Raw genomic sequence first — 16,938 nt, forward strand, 5'->3', positions numbered from 1 at the left:
ATATGTATATACACACGCATTAGTGTGTATATAATGCTTAATGCCTCTTTATAGGAAATCTGTTAGAGGGATTTAGATCATTTAAAAGTAGACACTGAGTCACGGAGATGAGGAAAACTCATTGATATGGAGTACATTTTTGCTCATTTGAACGGTCGGTGATTTAATGATTTTAATAACAATGGTGATGGAGCCTTATCAGAATCAAATGGGGAACTGGTGCCTGTGATTCACACCATAACCCTAGTCAGGAGGCATAGATCTGGGGATCGTGGTTCAAAGCCAGCCTGGGCAGGAAAGGCTGTGAGACTCTTGTCTCCATTAAACCACTGAACTACCACAAAAAAAAGAGCCAGAAGTGGAACTGTGGTGAAGTGTTAGCCTTGAGCAAAAGATGTTCAAGGTTCATAGAGAGAACCCAAGTCCTGAGGTCAAGCACTAAAAAATACATACAGATACACAAAAAGTCAACTGTCTGTGAGGACACACAGGCCAGTTCCACTCTGCAACCTGCAGGGAGTGCTGGTGGAAGGTGCTGCTGCTCACAGAGGGCCTGGGACCCTGAGAACCTGTTGCTACCTGTGGCCCTGAAGGGAAAGCACTTCCTCAGCTGCAGCCCGAGTTAGAAGTGCACGTCCGCAGAGCAGGGTAAGATGAAGTCCCTCCGATGGGGCTGGACTGAAATGATCTTCACCTGCTCCTCAGCCACAGCGACCCTGTGGGCAGTGCACGGGTGAGGCCCGGCATGCTGTTAGGTCAACTCCGCTGTGGTGTACACATAGAAACCCCAAAGCCACTGCCCCAACGCGGCCCTCGCCCAGGGCCTGTGCCATCACCCGCCACAGCAGCCAGCTGCAGCTTTACTTACACACAACTTCCCTGAATGAATGCAATGGAAGCCTCTGGAAATTAACTCCCCACCAAAAAGTCTTGTAGGATGCACAACAGTCCTTCAACATTTTAGAAGCAACAAATGAAGAATTGTCCAAAACTTGATTTGAATACATGTTTCTGGTAATTATCACGTGCTATTCCCACAGGCTCTGTCAAGCCTCCTATTTTGCTCTATTTTATTTATCATTCTATAAATATATTTTTCTACAATTTCTCTCTATAGAAAAAAATCTGCTCCTCATGTTTTTTAATTAAGTGAAAAATCACGACATTCTGTAGTGAACTACTGTACTGACATAATTCACAGCAAAAAGCCTTGTAGCAACATAAATGTCACCACTTCTGCACATTAATCTAGCAAAAAGCATCTATTTGTTCTGGATTCTATGCTTTCTCCAAACACTAAGATTAATCATTTGTAAATCAACAAGCAACACAGCCTCAGCTTATTTCACTACATATGAAGAGTCCCTTTAGAGCAGGAGGCTACGGCTGCCCCAGGCTGGGCAGGGGCTGGGCAGGCCCAGCCACTCCCACCACGCCCCCAAAGTACCAGTATCCTCTTACCCCTTGTCTCCCCACAAGGCTTCTGCTGCGAATGACTTACAGACTGCATAAGGGAGGCTCCTGGAAAGACCTCCAGTGAGACCATGAACGGGGTAAAGTGAGCTCCTCAGTACACAGGTGCAGAGCCAGCTCCTCAGCGCACAGGTACAGAGCCAGCCCCTCAGCGCACAGGTGCAGAGCCAGCCCCTCAGCGTACAGGTGCAGAGCCAGCCCCTCAGCGCACAGGTGCAGAGCCAGCCCCTCAGCGCACAGGTGCAGAGCCAGCTCCTCAACGCACAAGTGCAGAGCCAGCTCCTCAACACACAAGTGCAGAGCCAGCTCCTCAGCACACAAGTGCAGAGCCAGCTCCTCAGCACACAAGTGCAGAGCCAGCTCCTCAGCACACAAGTGCGGGGCTTTCTGTGGTTCAGGATCTGATCGTGCTGCCCAGTGGTCTGCGCTGTGGTATAAATGTCTGTGTCCCTCTGAATGCAGGTTGGAGTTTTAATCTCTAAGGTGACGGTAAATGGGTTTTGAGAAGGCGATAAAGTCATGAGGGCAGAGTATCCGCAACTGGACCGAGCGCCCAGGCAGAGGAGCCCTGAGAGCCACGTGCCCCGCCAGGGTGTGGGAGCAGAACGACACGGCCCAGGGCCTCGTCCCCGCCCTCCCTGCCCCCCACCCTCTTGGACCTTGTGCTGGCCAGAATCAGAGTGCAAGGAGATGGATTCCTACTGCGTTCCAGCAACCCGCGACGGCCATGTAAACAGCAACCAGCGGACACTACACTATAAACCAAGCAAAGACCGTAGGTACTGTGTGTCCCCTACTTTATCTGGAGTGGGGTGTCTGTGTTGATTCAGGGGCCTGCTACCCCCTTTTACTTAAAAGTAACACCAATTAAAGGCTGTCAGGGGCTTATATATTGAGAAGAATAAGATATGTATGTGTATACATTTGTGACAAGAACAACTACTGGTTAAGTACTGGTTAAGTCCCTTCCCCACCTTGGCTGACACTTGAGAGTCTGGCTGTCCAGACTCTCAGAATAAAGTTTGATTTGACAATCAGCTTTAGAGTCATGTGCTAGTGGCTCATGCCTATCATCCTAGCTGCTCTGGGGATGAGAACTAGAGGATCTTGTCTCCAAGCCAGGTGTGGCAGAAAAGTCTACTGAGAATCCATCCCTAAAATAAATCGCGAAAGGCTAGGCTAGTAGAATGACTCAGATGGTGGCACAAGGAATCTCAAGGCTTTGAGTTCAGTCCCAATACAAGATTAACCTTTCCAATAGATTCATCCCTTGGTCCACAGGGTGAGTTCCAGGATTCTGCTAGATATCAGTGCAATGCTCACATCTTTCATATACAGTGACACAGACCTGGCTCAACCTAGCACACTCTTCTTCCTGTACGCTTTAAGGCAACTCAAGGCTACTATTTACAATGCAAACACAGTATTCTCAGTGAAGATGATGATAAGAGAATGTCTATACATATATGTGCCATAAATACAATTTTTTAGACATTTTTACACAGAGTTGACTGAATCCATGGGTACAGAGCATGTTGGCCTGACTATGTCTCATTCCTGCTCTTTTTCTGTCCTATAGATCAGGCTTGTCCTGTTTCTAGAAGACCTATGACAGGGGAAATAAAGTGATTAAAAAATCTGTTCATTATTGCTCATTTCCCCTTCTCTTCTCTTGATAAGTTTTTCCAGATTACGTTGGGTAGATGACAATCAAAGTATTATTTAGTTTTCCCAACTTTTCTGTTACTACTGGGACTATATATGCACATTGTCCAGATGGTGCCTCCCAGAGGTCTGTGCGTCCAGATGCTGACTCCCAGGGGACTGTGTGTCGAGATGCTGACTCCCAGAGGACTGTGCGTCCAGATGCTGACTCCCAGAGGACTGTGCGCCCAGATGCTGACTCCCAGGGCACTGTGCATCCAGATGCTGCCTCCCAGAGGTCTGTGTGTCCAGATGCTGACTCCCAGAAGACTGTGCATCCAGATGCTGACTCTCAGAGGACTGTGCGTCCAGATGGTGGCTCCCAGAGATCTGTGCGTCCAGATGCTGACTCCCAGGGGACTGTGCGTACAGATGCTGACTCCCAGAGGACTGTGCGTCCAGATGCTGCCTCCCAGAGGATTGTGCATCCAGATGCTGCCTCCTCCCAGATGCTGACTCCCAGGGGACTGTGCGTCCAGATGCTGACTCCCAGGGGACTGTGCATCCAGATGCTGACTCCCAGAGGACTGTGCATCCAGACGCTGACTCCCAGAGGACTGTGCATCCAGACGCTGACTCCCAGAGGACTGTGCGTCCAGATGGTGCCTCCCAGAGGTCTGTGCGTCCAGATGCTGACTCCCAGGGGACTGTGTGTCCAGATGCTGACTCCCAGAGGACTGTGCGTCCAGATGCTGACTCCCAGAGGACTGTGCGTCCAGATGCTGACTCCCAGAGGACTGTGCGTCCAGATGCTGACTCCCAGAAGTGTGTGCACCCAGACGCTGACTCCTAGAGGTCTGTGCGTCCAGATGCTGACTCCCAGGGGACTGTGTGTCCAGATGCTGATTCCCAGCGGACTGTGCGTCTAGATACTGACTCCCAGAGGACTGTGCATCCAGATGCTGACTCCCAGAGGACTGTGCATCCAGATACTGACTCCCAGAAGTGTGTGCACCCAGACGCTGACTCCCAGAGGACTGTGCATCCAAACGCTGACTCCCAGAAGACTGTGCATGCAGATGCTGCCTTCCAGAGGGCTGTGCGTCCAGATGCTGACTCCCAGAGGGCTCTACATCCAGATGCTGACTCCCAGAGGTCTGTGCGTCCAGATGCTGACTCCCAGGGAACTGTGCGTCCAGATGCTGCCTCCCAGAGGACTGTGCATCCAGATGCTGACTCCCAGAGGACTGTGCATCCAGACACTGACTCCCAGAAGACTGTGCATTCAGATGGTGCCTCCCAGAGGTCTGTGCGTCCAGATGCTGACTCCCAGGGGACTGTGCATCCAGACACTGACTCCCAGAGGACTGTGCATCCAGACGCTGACTCCCAGAGGACTCTGCGTCCAGATGCTGACTCCCAGAGGACTGTGCATCCAGACGCTGACTCCCAGAGGACTGTGCATCCAGACGCTGACTCCCAGAGGACTGTGCATCCAGACGTTGACTCCCAGAGGACTGTGCATCCAGACGCTGACTCCCAGAGGACTGTGCGTCCAGACGCTGACTCTCAGAGGACTGTGCGTCCAGATGCTGACTCCCAGAGGACTGTGCGTCCAGATGGTGCCTCCCAGAGGTCTGTGCGTCCAGATGCTGACTCCCAGGGGACTGTGTGTCCAGATGCTGACTCCCAGAGGACTGTGCATCCAGATGCTGACTCCCAGAGGACTGTGCGTCCAGATGCTGACTCCCAGAGGACTGTGCGTCCAGATGTTGACTCCCAGCAGTGTGTGCACCCAGACGCTGACTCCCAGAGGTCTGTGCGTCCAGATGCTGACTCCCAGGGGACTGTGTGTCCAGATGCTGACTCCCAGAGGACTGTGCGTCTAGATACTGACTCCCAGAGGACTGTGCATCCAGATGCTGACTCTCAGAGGACTGTGCATCCAGATGCTGACCCCCAGAAGTGTGTGCACCCAGACGCTGACTCCCAGAGGACTGTGCATCCAGACGCTGACTCCCAGAAGACTGTGCATTCAGATGCTGCCTTCCAGAGGGCTGTGCGTCCAGATGCTGACTCCCAGAGGGCTCTACATCCAGATGCTGACTCCCAGAGGTCTGTGCGTCCAGATGCTGACTCCCAGGGAACTGTGCGTCCAGATGCTGCCTCCCAGAGGACTGTGCATCCAGATGCTGACTCCCAGAGGACTGTGCGTCCAGATGCTGACTCCCAGAAGACTGTGCATTCAGATGGTGCCTCCCAGAGGTCTGTGCGTCCAGATGCTGACTCCCAGAGGGCTGTACATCCAGATGCTGACTCCCAGAGGTCTGTGCGTCCAGATGCTGACTCCCAGGGAACTGTGTGTCCAGATGCTGCCTCCCAGAGAACTGTGCATCCAGATGCTGGCTCCCAGAGGACTGTGCGTCCAGATGCTGACTCCCAGAGGTCTGTGTGTCCAGATGCTGACTCCCAGAGGACTGTGCGTCCAGATGCTGCCTCCTAGAGGACTGTGCATTCAGATGCTGCCTCCCAGAGGTCTGTGCATCCAGGTGCTGACTCCCAGAGGACTGTGCATCCAGACGCTGACTCCCAGAGGACTGTGCGTCCAGACGCTGACTCTCAGAGGACTGTGCGTCCAGATGCTGACTCCCAGAGGACTGTGCGTCCAGATGGTGCCTCCCAGAGGTCTGTGCGTCCAGATGCTGACTCCCAGGGGACTGTGTGTCCAGATGCTGACTCCCAGAGGACTGTGCATCCAGATGCTGACTCCCAGAGGACTGTGCGTCCAGATGCTGACTCCCAGAGGACTGTGCGTCCAGATGTTGACTCCCAGCAGTGTGTGCACCCAGACGCTGACTCCCAGAGGTCTGTGCGTCCAGATGCTGACTCCCAGGGGACTGTGTGTCCAGATGCTGACTCCCAGAGGACTGTGCGTCTAGATACTGACTCCCAGAGGACTGTGCATCCAGATGCTGACTCTCAGAGGACTGTGCATCCAGATGCTGACCCCCAGAAGTGTGTGCACCCAGACGCTGACTCCCAGAGGACTGTGCATCCAGACGCTGACTCCCAGAAGACTGTGCATTCAGATGCTGCCTTCCAGAGGGCTGTGCGTCCAGATGCTGACTCCCAGAGGGCTCTACATCCAGATGCTGACTCCCAGAGGTCTGTGCGTCCAGATGCTGCCTCCCAGAGGACTGTGCATCCAGATGCTGACTCCCAGAGGACTGTGCGTCCAGATGCTGACTCCCAGAAGACTGTGCATTCAGATGGTGCCTCCCAGAGGTCTGTGCGTCCAGATGCTGACTCCCAGAGGGCTGTACATCCAGATGCTGACTCCCAGAGGTCTGTGCGTCCAGATGCTGACTCCCAGGGAACTGTGTGTCCAGATGCTGCCTCCCAGAGAACTGTGCATCCAGATGCTGGCTCCCAGAGGACTGTGCGTCCAGATGCTGACTCCCAGAGGACTGTGCGTCCAGATGCTGCCTCCTAGAGGACTGTGCATTCAGATGCTGCCTCCCAGAGGTCTGTGCATCCAGGTGCTGACTCCCAGAGGACTGTGCACCCAGACGCTGACTCCCAGAGTACTGTGCATCCAGGTGCTCACTCCCAGAGTACTGTGCATCCAGGTGCTGACTCCCAGAGGACTGTGCATCCAGATGCTGACTCCCAGAGGACTGTGAGTCCAGATGCTGACTCCCAGAGATCTGTGTGTCCAGATGCTGACTCCCAGAGGACTGTGCGTCCAGATGCTGACTCCCAGAGGACTGTGCATCCAGATGCTGACTCTCAGAGGTCTGTGTGCCCACTTAATTGACTTTAGTGCTCATGGTTTTGCATAGTTTATTCTACACCTGTGGCATTTAGGTCCTCCAACTCTATAGAATTTGTTTAAATTAAGAAGAACAAGGATTTATCTGAATTTTTTCTGTATTTCAATTTTTTCAGTATGCTTCAAGTGCTAAATGAGTGTAATTTTCTCTTTATTTAATATGCAGAGTAAACATATTTAAACCAATGATGTGAATTAAAGAAACAGGTTTCTTAATATCAAATACTCAACTGACTATACAGGAGCAGTTCCCCACATGCTCGTGTGAAGCAGGGCACGTCTTCACCTTTAGCAGATACCCTTACCTTAGAGTTGCCTGGCTAAAACTAAGTTCTATTAAAAATCGTACTGGTAGCTAGACACCAGTGGCTCACACTTGTAATCCTAGCTACTAAGGAGGCTGAGATGTGAAGATCATGGTCAAAACCAGCCTTTGGCATACTTTTATCAAGTTAATCATTAATATACTAGCTGTGGAGTTGTGGTTCAAGTGGTAGACTAGCAGCCTTGAGCAAAACTCTAGGACAGTGCCCAGGACCTGAGCTCAAACCACAGGAGCAAAATATGCACACGCACACGCGCGCACGCGCACACACACACACACAAATTGTACTTGTAAACATTATTCACAGGTTTTATGAATACAATACAATATAAACTCTACTATTCTAAAACAGAGAAAACTGATTTATATTATTGCCTAATGATAATGATGTTATCCCACTTTAATCCAGCTAAGAGACTGGAGATAACTTTCACAACATTTTCTACATTATAAAACACTTTGTTGTATACACATTAACCCTTAGCCAAAACTCAAGTAAAATTTTTCTCAATAACTATTTTCAATGTAAAAGAAATAATATTGAGCTGATCTAACAAATTAACTCTCCATTTAATTTCTAATACTCTGTGGCATATTTATAGTCATTGCTCTAGGATCCTGAATGGCTTCTGGTTGATGGTTTAATTTTATATCACCTCAGGAGTTGCTGACAATTATTGACACCTTTCAGTGTGTTCTTTGCCTTGAAGATAAAACTAGCAAAACTCACTCACTGCAGGTGACTCCGCCTTCATTTCCACCCTACTAACAATGAGAAATCAAATTGTTTTCTAATTAATTGCATGTTTGATTCCGCAAGAGCTCTCTGATAAGAGCCGCCCGGATGCCGCCGCCTCTGTGGCCGTGCACGCTGGCAGAGGGGCGGATGCCAAGCGCAGGACGGAAGTTAGCGGTCCGGCCGGATCCGTCCTCCATTCCTCTTGCGCAGGCCCCTGTGTACTGTCATGCTCTTGTTTCCATTTCCTTTGTACGTTCTTAGGCAGCACTAAATAACAGTAGGAGAGTTTCTTGTGATTTACTGCCTTGCCTCCCCAAAGAAGAGCCTTTGTGAGCTTATCAGTGACAGGCACACTCTGTCCCACGGTCCACCTTTCGCCCAACAGAGAGACAGTGTCACCATCTCCACAAATGGATTCATCCCCATGGAGGAGAATAGGTAGAGGAGAGCACACACACACACACACATACACACACACACACACACACACACACACACACACTTCTTCTGTTGTTATTAGTTTAAAGCAACACAGCTTACAGCATAAACCTGACAGCAACGCTGAGAGGAAGTGCGCAGGGCGCCGGCCTAGGACACAGTGGGGCAGCTCCTCGAGCGGGGCGGGAAGGATGCTCACTGGCTGCTGTGTCAACAAGAGGTGCCCTGGGGCCCGAGTCCCTCCCTGCGCCCTCTGCCACCATGGTGGGGCAGGCCGGGCCTCCCGCCGCACCCCGTGACAGCACATGAGATTGTGCTTGCTTGCCCAAGGAGGAGTTGGACCACAGAACCACTTATTTGTAACTCTATGGTTTATAAGCTGAGTCAAGCATTTTTTCAACTATAGAAGAGAGATAAATAATCCCCCAAAACTTTTAAACTACTACTCTCAGTAATTGGCATGTTCTGATCAACATACAGAGTAGTTTCTGGATACTGAAGAAATATGCTGGTTCTAGAAATACAAAAAGTAAGAAAGCCCACGGATTGGGAGAAGATCTTTACTAGCCATACAACGGACAAGGGTCTCATATCTAAAATATACTTGGAACTCAAAAAATTAAACCCCCCAACAACAAATCCTCAAAGAAACAACTGCCCAATAAATAAGTGGGCGAAAGACTTAAAGAGAAACTTCTCTGAAGAAGAAAGAAGGATGGTCAATAGACACATGAAGAAATGTTCAACATCCCTAGCCATAAAAGAAATGCAAATCAAAACAACATTGAGATATCACCTCACTCCAGTTAGAACGGCAAAAATCAAGAACTCTAACAACAACAGATGCTGGAGGGGATGTGGACAGAAAGGAACCTTACTTCATTGTTGGTGGGAATGTAAACTTGTTCAACCACTTTGGAAAGCAGTATGGAGGTTCCTCAAAAGACTCCACATAGAGCTCCCCTATGACCCAGCAATCCCACTTTTGGGCATTTACCCTAATGTTTACAAACAAGACTACACTAAAGCTACCAGCACAACTATGTTTATTGCAGCATTATTTACCATAGCTAAGATATGGAACCAACCCAGATGCCCCTCAGTAGATGAATGGATCAAGAAAATGTGGTATATATACACAATGGAATTCTATGCCTCCATCAGAAAGAATGACATTGCCCCATTTGTTAGGAAATGGAAAAACTTGGAAAAAATTATATTAAGTGAAGTAAGCCAGGCCCAAAGAAACGTAGGTCCCATGGTTTCCCTTATTTGTAATATCTAGTATATGTATGAGTCAAGCGGAAAAGGTCAGATAATGTGATGTCAGGAAAATGAACCCTTGGATGTGTATTTTAATGTTTTTTTCTTTCATGCATGTGTTTCTAACACATTTATAAGATTATCTCTTTGTTGCTTTGTACGTCCCTCCCCCACAGTATAACCCTTGCTTTCACTATATTTGATGTCAGTATAACTTGTGGAGGAGATGGGGAAAAACCAATCGTTTAAGGATACAGGTGGACCTGTTGCAACAATGAGAAGTACAAGTTGTCATGTCCAAAACGAACTTTACAACGTTGGTGCAGGGGGGGGGGGGGCTGGGGGGGGAAGGAGAAGGATTGGGATTAGGGGGGAGGGGGGAGGCTGGGAAGGGATGTGAAGGGTAAACAAAGGAGGAGGCTGCAATGCTTGGTAAGAAATGTACACATTATCCTGCCCATGTAACTGTAACTCCTCTGTACAGTATGTTCACAAATAAAATTAAATTAAATTAAAAAAAAAAAGAAATACAAAAAGTATGTTTACAAAACTTTCCTACCAAATGAGAGTGTGCTAACGAGCTATTTTAAGCTACTTCCTACCCTATTCTAGCACCCTAAACACTACTGGTACATGATTTATTTCAGAGGTGTTATTTCCTGACTCTGCACCCCAGCATGCCATGGAGTTGACTGTATTTCCACTTCTGGGACTAACACAGGGGTTGCTGCCCACTGGGCCTGACGTTTTCAACACTGCTCCCTTCCCCGAGTGTGTCCTTCCTTCTTGGATCTACTGTGTGGTCCGCTGTGATTGCTCTACTTCCTGCTTCAGTCATTTCTCCAAACCATGGTTTAAGTAGAAATTGATATTAAAACAAGATCTTGATTCTTTTCTAGTTTCTAAGTCTTCTCAGTTAACAGAGAGAGGCTAAATGGATAGTTTATGGCAGGCCACTAAATTGACATAAAGCATTGTATGGCTCATACTAGAGACAGAAAAAATTCACGGTGTTGTCTTTTCTAAAACGCAAGCCTAAAATGTCTGTTTTATTTATCTCATCTCCCAAGTCTACCTCCATCTCTATCAGGTAGTTTATGAGTCAAACAGGGAAGGACACTGAAAAGGTGGAAGATGAATAGATCAGGAGAGAAGTTGGTTGCACTGCACAGGAAAGAAAGATTGTAAGGCAGAATAAAACATCTGGAGACTCCCTTTTGTTTACAACCAAGATACTGATGAATCACAATTTTCATTTAACTTTGGTATCTTTGAACTTATATACATCTTCAAGTAGTCACGAATATGTCTATCAAAATGATAGAGTATTATCCCACTTTTCCTGTCTCTAATTAAACTTGATTTTTCTATAAACAATGTGTCAATTTATAATAGTAATGATAAATGAATCATTATTGATTTTGTTGCTGTGCAATTACTTAAGTGATGGTATTGCAACAAGAGCTTTTTTTATTGCTTTCAAACACATTCAGATGCGTTCATTCATGTTCAGACATGCCTCAACACATGAACCTTAGGACTAACAGTGAATTTATCCACGCACATAGAAAAATTGGTGCAGATTTCAGAGAAGGCTTTGGAACAAAATCTGCTTGCTGGGGATTATAGTGCAGTGATGATTAGAGGTATTATTAATGCTGAATATCACTTTGTAATGTATAGAAGAACCACCCATCATACACAATTATCATGCTTAATACACTGGAGACTCCTCCTCAAAAGGAAACAATCCAGGAAGACTAAAGAGAAACTTTCATGTAATTATAAGAATAAAGATAGTTCAAATAATTCTGCTCAATGTTTTTGGACAATCTTTAGTTTTCTTATATACATGGATCTACATGTATATATGTGTGTATGTGTTTATATGTATGTATATTTTACTAATAATATAGGAGATGATTAGTGAGGATGATGTGTTTAGTTCTTTAAAACAAAGGTATTTAGAATAGTCAATTAAATATTTTTATTACATAGTAATACAGCCTGGTATACATGGTAAGGGTATTTGTGGCCGCAGGTAAAAACATACTTTATATATTTATATTGCTGCATACTCCATATCATATACATTTTCATACATGTATATGATATGAATTTTGTACATATATGAAAATATATGCTGTGTATTTATCTGTATGCACTATTTGTATAAAACACTGAACCACTACATATATCTAGAAGTAAATACTTACTGTGCTAAAAAGCTGTGAGTAGTATAGTTAAAATACATTTAGAAATAAAAGAAACCATTTAATCTAAAACTAGCAAGAGAATCTTTTGGTTTGTTTGTGCCATTCCTGGGACTTGAACTCAGGGCCTGAGCTTTTTGCTCAAGGCTAACACTTTACCACTTGAGACACAGCTCTATTTCTGGATTTGTTCTAGTTAATTGGAGGTAAGAGTCTCATAGATTTTCTGCCTGGGCTGGAATCGAACTGCTATACTGAGATCTCAGCTGGTGGCCTGAGCTATCAGTGTCTAGCACTTCAGAAAAGCAACTGAAATTTACTTACAATATAGGCATGGAGTTATGTCTAATTAAGCTGTAATTACTTTGCACATGACATTTAAATAATGACAAACCTCAACATAATCTTAAATCAAAACAAATAAACAAACATAACTGAATCTTTTTTTTACAGGTTTGCTTCTCCAGAAGAACATGAAGAACTTTTGCAGAATAAAAGGTCTCCTTGGATCTAGATATGAAACACTGAACCTGATCTAAACAGACAAGTGGAAGCCACTGCAGCAAGCCAACAAGCAGGAGGAGATTTCCTCGCAGATGTCTTTTTGTCACGCGTCACACACTGTCTTAAACCATGTGCACATTCGCACACATAGGTGTGCAATAAGGGCAGCGTGGTTGTTTCTATGTGGTAAAACGTAGCACTGGAATGAGATACTTTCTTAATTACTTGTTACAAATTTTATCTAGATAGATAGGTAGATGGATACAAAGAGACAGAGATGCTTTCTAAGCCTTCTGAAGGTTCACAGTGGTTTTAGATTCTAAATGAAGTCAGTGAGGTAGATGCTTGCTTTAGTAACAGCTGAGGGAAACCTGGTCTTTTTGTTAACAGTATACATTTCTACCAAGATTTCGTAGTGAAGATCTTGAGGTACTTGTGTTAAGTGATACTTAGAGAATCTGGTGACTTGTGGGTATTTTACCTGAGAGACACCAGGTGACTGGCAGGAAGAGAATCAGTTTCCAGGAGGAGGCCATCTCGTGGCCGGAGCTGCGTGTGTCCCCGGGGGCTCTCAGCATGGGCGTTTCTCCATTGAAGGATGTCCTGTGGAGACCAATAATCATTTTGTAAAATGGGGAAAATAGGCAAAAAAAAAAAGCAAACCAATGCATGAATCACCTCATAACAAATAAGTTGGGGGTTTTGTGCAAAGCCCAGGTAAAGATACGGTTAAATAATTGGTATTACAGTTCAGTTAACGAGTGGTACAAAAACCTAAGAAAGTAGAACTTTCTGTCACATTTACTTACATGACATACTTTTTACAGACAGTAAAAACGTCAAGTTCTAATGGGATTTTTTTCTCATAGGGAGTGTATAATAGCTGTATTTATTCTGTTAGACAAATGATGGGTGTAGGAAAATAGAACAGAAGCAGCAGATAGGCTCCTAGCTACCTCTGGAGTATGCACAATTAACGAGCAGTTACATGCCGTGTGGTGACTCATCCAAGTCTCCACCGGGAATTTTCCTTGTTTAATTTTTAATGTCAACTGCCTTTGTTTATAACTCATGTGATTATTTGCACTGTGTTAGCGACCACCCCCGTGGTGACTTATAGCTCTCAGCATCTTCTGCTAGCTGGAACCAAGGGAAATAAGGATTTTCATGAATATTTAATATTGTTGTCCAATACCATTTTTATAACAATAAACACAATAGTACATTAATATCTTGTTTCTTTTCTTTACCTGAAAGACAGAACTGATATGAAAGGAATGTAAACCCTCACACAACCCTTCCTGCAAGCATTTGACAGGTATGCAGTGAGCTTCCTTCCCTGTATAAGTAAGTACAGTTTTCAGGCGTTTGCTCTAACATCCTTGGCTAAAAGCAATCTAGCTGAGAAATAATTATATAGTGTGTTGATGATTTTTATAGAAAGTTTTTATAGAAATCTTTCTGTGTGGATTTATCTAAGTTATGTTTTAACAAACACCTTAAAGGAATAGAAAACAATTTTCCCTGATAGCTTACAATTTATTATTTCCACACCAAACAAAGATTTCACTTTCTAATTCTTACCTGCATCAAACTATAGAATTTATTTATATTGTAAAATCAAAGCCATGGTAGTATATTTTAATTTTGTGATTATCACTAATAGAGAAGACCATTAAGAGATAATAATGGATGAATAATTTATAAACACCTCCCATCCCAAAATAAACTTCCTACTACTTTTTACTGAGTAAATATCAGAAACAAGTAAATTTGAAGTATAAAGTGACCTACTTAATTTTTACACTTAAAGTGTTTTTATCATAGATGCTCTATTTTTTTAGCCAGTAAGAGAAAAAGGAGAAAAGTCAGCACACCGCAGCTGGGAATTTAGGAAATTTGGAAATTCTGGAACAATTACTAGGATTCAGTAGAAACGCACATGTGAAGTAGTACCTCTGTCACAGACAGAGCTCTTGGACGGCCTCTGAGAAGATAACCCTGCCCCTTCATCATCCTGTATAGAGCTCCCGGACAAGCTCTAGGAGGGACAGAGATCCGGGCCAGCTGAGGGACAGACAGAGCTCGGGGAGCAGCTCTGAGAAGGCCATACTATTTTGGCTGAACCTGAGTCAGTGAGCTTCTTATTCTGTCCCAAGAGATCCTTCCACTCACTGTGGCCAATGTCCCGACCCTCGGTGGTCCTTAGCTTTTCCCATCAAACAAGCACAACCATGCAGCCTTCCCAGCAGTGCACGGGACACCCGGGGAAAGCCACCTGCACGGGGATGTGTGCACAGCAGAGGGCCTGCACGAACAAGAAGAGCCACACAGCCCTTAGCATGTGCGTGCCCCTGACCCACGAGGGAGAGGCCTGACGGCAGTCGTGAGTCCTGGAAAGAGACCTTGTTATGATGGGGCTGTGTGAGGAGAGTGACAATGACATAGATGAGGGAACTCCTAAACAGGTTCCTGTGAGGACACTAACATGGAGTGAAGCAACAGAGAATGAGCAGAGCACAGAGGACACGCTGAGCACAGGCATCTCCGTAGACACCAGGCAGGCCAACATAAACCAGTCTACCTTCTGCACCAAATACATACGATCTGTTCCCAAATATAAGATGACACGTTGAATTTGATTGCACAAAGCATGAATTTTACATTAAAATCTCCTCTAAGGGGTGTGTGTGTGTGTGTGTGTGTGTGTGTGTGTGTGTGTGTGTAAGAGAGAGAGAGAGTTCATTTTCAAGCACTAATGTCTTTTAACATGTACATACACACACACACACACACACACACACACACACAGAGTTTTTAATACCCATTCTGTTTTTAAGGCCTCTACATCCTATTTTCCTTTCATTTTTTGCTCCTTACTCCTTCTGTTTCTTCAATAAAGTAAAAGGTAAATGTAATAATCTCTAACATTCTGAACATGCAAAACTTCTTATGTGTTTTCCTTGAAAATTTATCTGACTTTAGTTATCATGTCTAAGAAATAAAATAGAATAACTTACCACAAATCTATAAAGCTTCTGCTGGATGCTAGATTAATTGTAATCAGTGCATTAGTGCTACAGAAGGAAAGTAGTGCTACAGAAGGAAAGCAGGTTTGCGTTTAGAAGAGCCTCACAGAGACAGACTCTCACACATACTGCTGTGAACACAGAGACTGAAATGCAACAACCACGAACTTGAAACACATTACAATATCTGTTGATATCTGCTTGAGCTCTTAGCAACAAGCACTATTATCTAGCATATGACATCTCAAGATGAATGTATGAAAAGACACAAGATTTGTCTTTTTCTGTATATTATTGCATCTATTTGTAAAAAGCAGTATAGGAAATCATCATGGTATTAGTTTCAATACAAAATTATCAAGAATAAGTCACTGTGAAGATGATTGTAGACAATTATATAAAACATCACATTTAGACAAAACACATGTTTTATAAAATAAAGTGATAATGTTATTCCTTGATTACAAGTTAGTCTTTCTTGATGCAAGACACACAGTAGAAACTGTTAATGATGTATGTACAAGTCTGTGTGTACATATGAGAAAGAGCTAGAGACAGAGAGGAGAGAGAGAAACAGAAAGAGGAGAGAAAAAAAGAGGAAAGGGGAGAGAAACAGAGATCTTATTATCAACTCCTGATCTCTCCCTCTAATTCAGTATTAAGGCTTGGTCCCTTGAAGGCTCTTCTCATACAGCAGTTATAACAATAATCAGTCTGAAATCCAAAGTCCTTCTTTTAAACAAGGTGTCCACACTGTGACTTCATTCCTCCACCCTGCCACGCCCTGTCTTTTCCCTACCCCAGGGCCCGAGGCCCTCAGCCACGGCCCTCGCCCTCACCCCCAACGCTCATTTTCCCTGCCCTGTTCATTCTTCTCCTTAGTAATATATAGTGCCTCAGGTTATAGCATGTGTCTCTTGGCTTAATTATCTCTCCTCTACTGGAATGTCACATCCACAAAACCAAGGACTTTTATCTTGTTTATTTTCACAGACCAAACATCAAGAAGAATAACTGGCAATTTAGCACATATTCAATTAATGCATTTTCGATAAAACTTATTGAATGAACTAGCTTCTAGAAGGCAAATCACCTGTCATGAGAATACTATAGAAAAAAATCATTGTCTCTTACATTTCCGTAATACTAAGAATGTGTTCAGCATTTTTTACTGTGCAGCGCCCAGCAAATCTCATTGTAAAAGATGGCTTACCCAAGGCTAAGGAATGTACAAAGGCCGACCTGGGTTAGGGACGATGCCACACAGACGCCCCTCCTCTGCACCCTCTGGAAGCATCTAGAAGCCCACTAGGGTGTCTATCCTGCTTCTGAGTCCAGCCTGTAAGCCTGCTCACACAGCTGAGCTTTTTTTAAAGTCTGAGTGCTGCCAGATGCAAAAGAATCCTTCTTCTATCCATGTATGATTCTAGACCTAGTAAAAATTTAAACAAGAGACATGTAAGTTCTTCCACCTGAAT

The 16,938-nt window shown here is 45.1% G+C and overlaps 1 protein-coding gene across 1 annotated transcript in view; it reads right to left on the bottom strand.

Moving 5' to 3' along the window:
- The window catches only part of Cntn5 (contactin 5), a 281,993-nt gene extending 269,026 nt beyond the window's left edge, over window positions 1-12,967 (bottom strand). Inside the window, exon 1 of the mRNA XM_042682983.1 lies at window positions 12,913-12,967. Within this exon, the coding sequence (XP_042538917.1) occupies window positions 12,913-12,967 (55 nt within the window). The remainder of the gene's footprint in view (window positions 1-12,912) is intronic.
- Between the last annotated feature and the right edge of the window lie 3,971 nt (window positions 12,968-16,938).

This window comes from Dipodomys spectabilis, unplaced genomic scaffold, assembly GCF_019054845.1.
Source record: "Dipodomys spectabilis isolate Male_0828 unplaced genomic scaffold, ASM1905484v1 ptg000076l, whole genome shotgun sequence".
Classification (NCBI taxonomy): Eukaryota; Metazoa; Chordata; class Mammalia; order Rodentia; family Heteromyidae; genus Dipodomys; species Dipodomys spectabilis.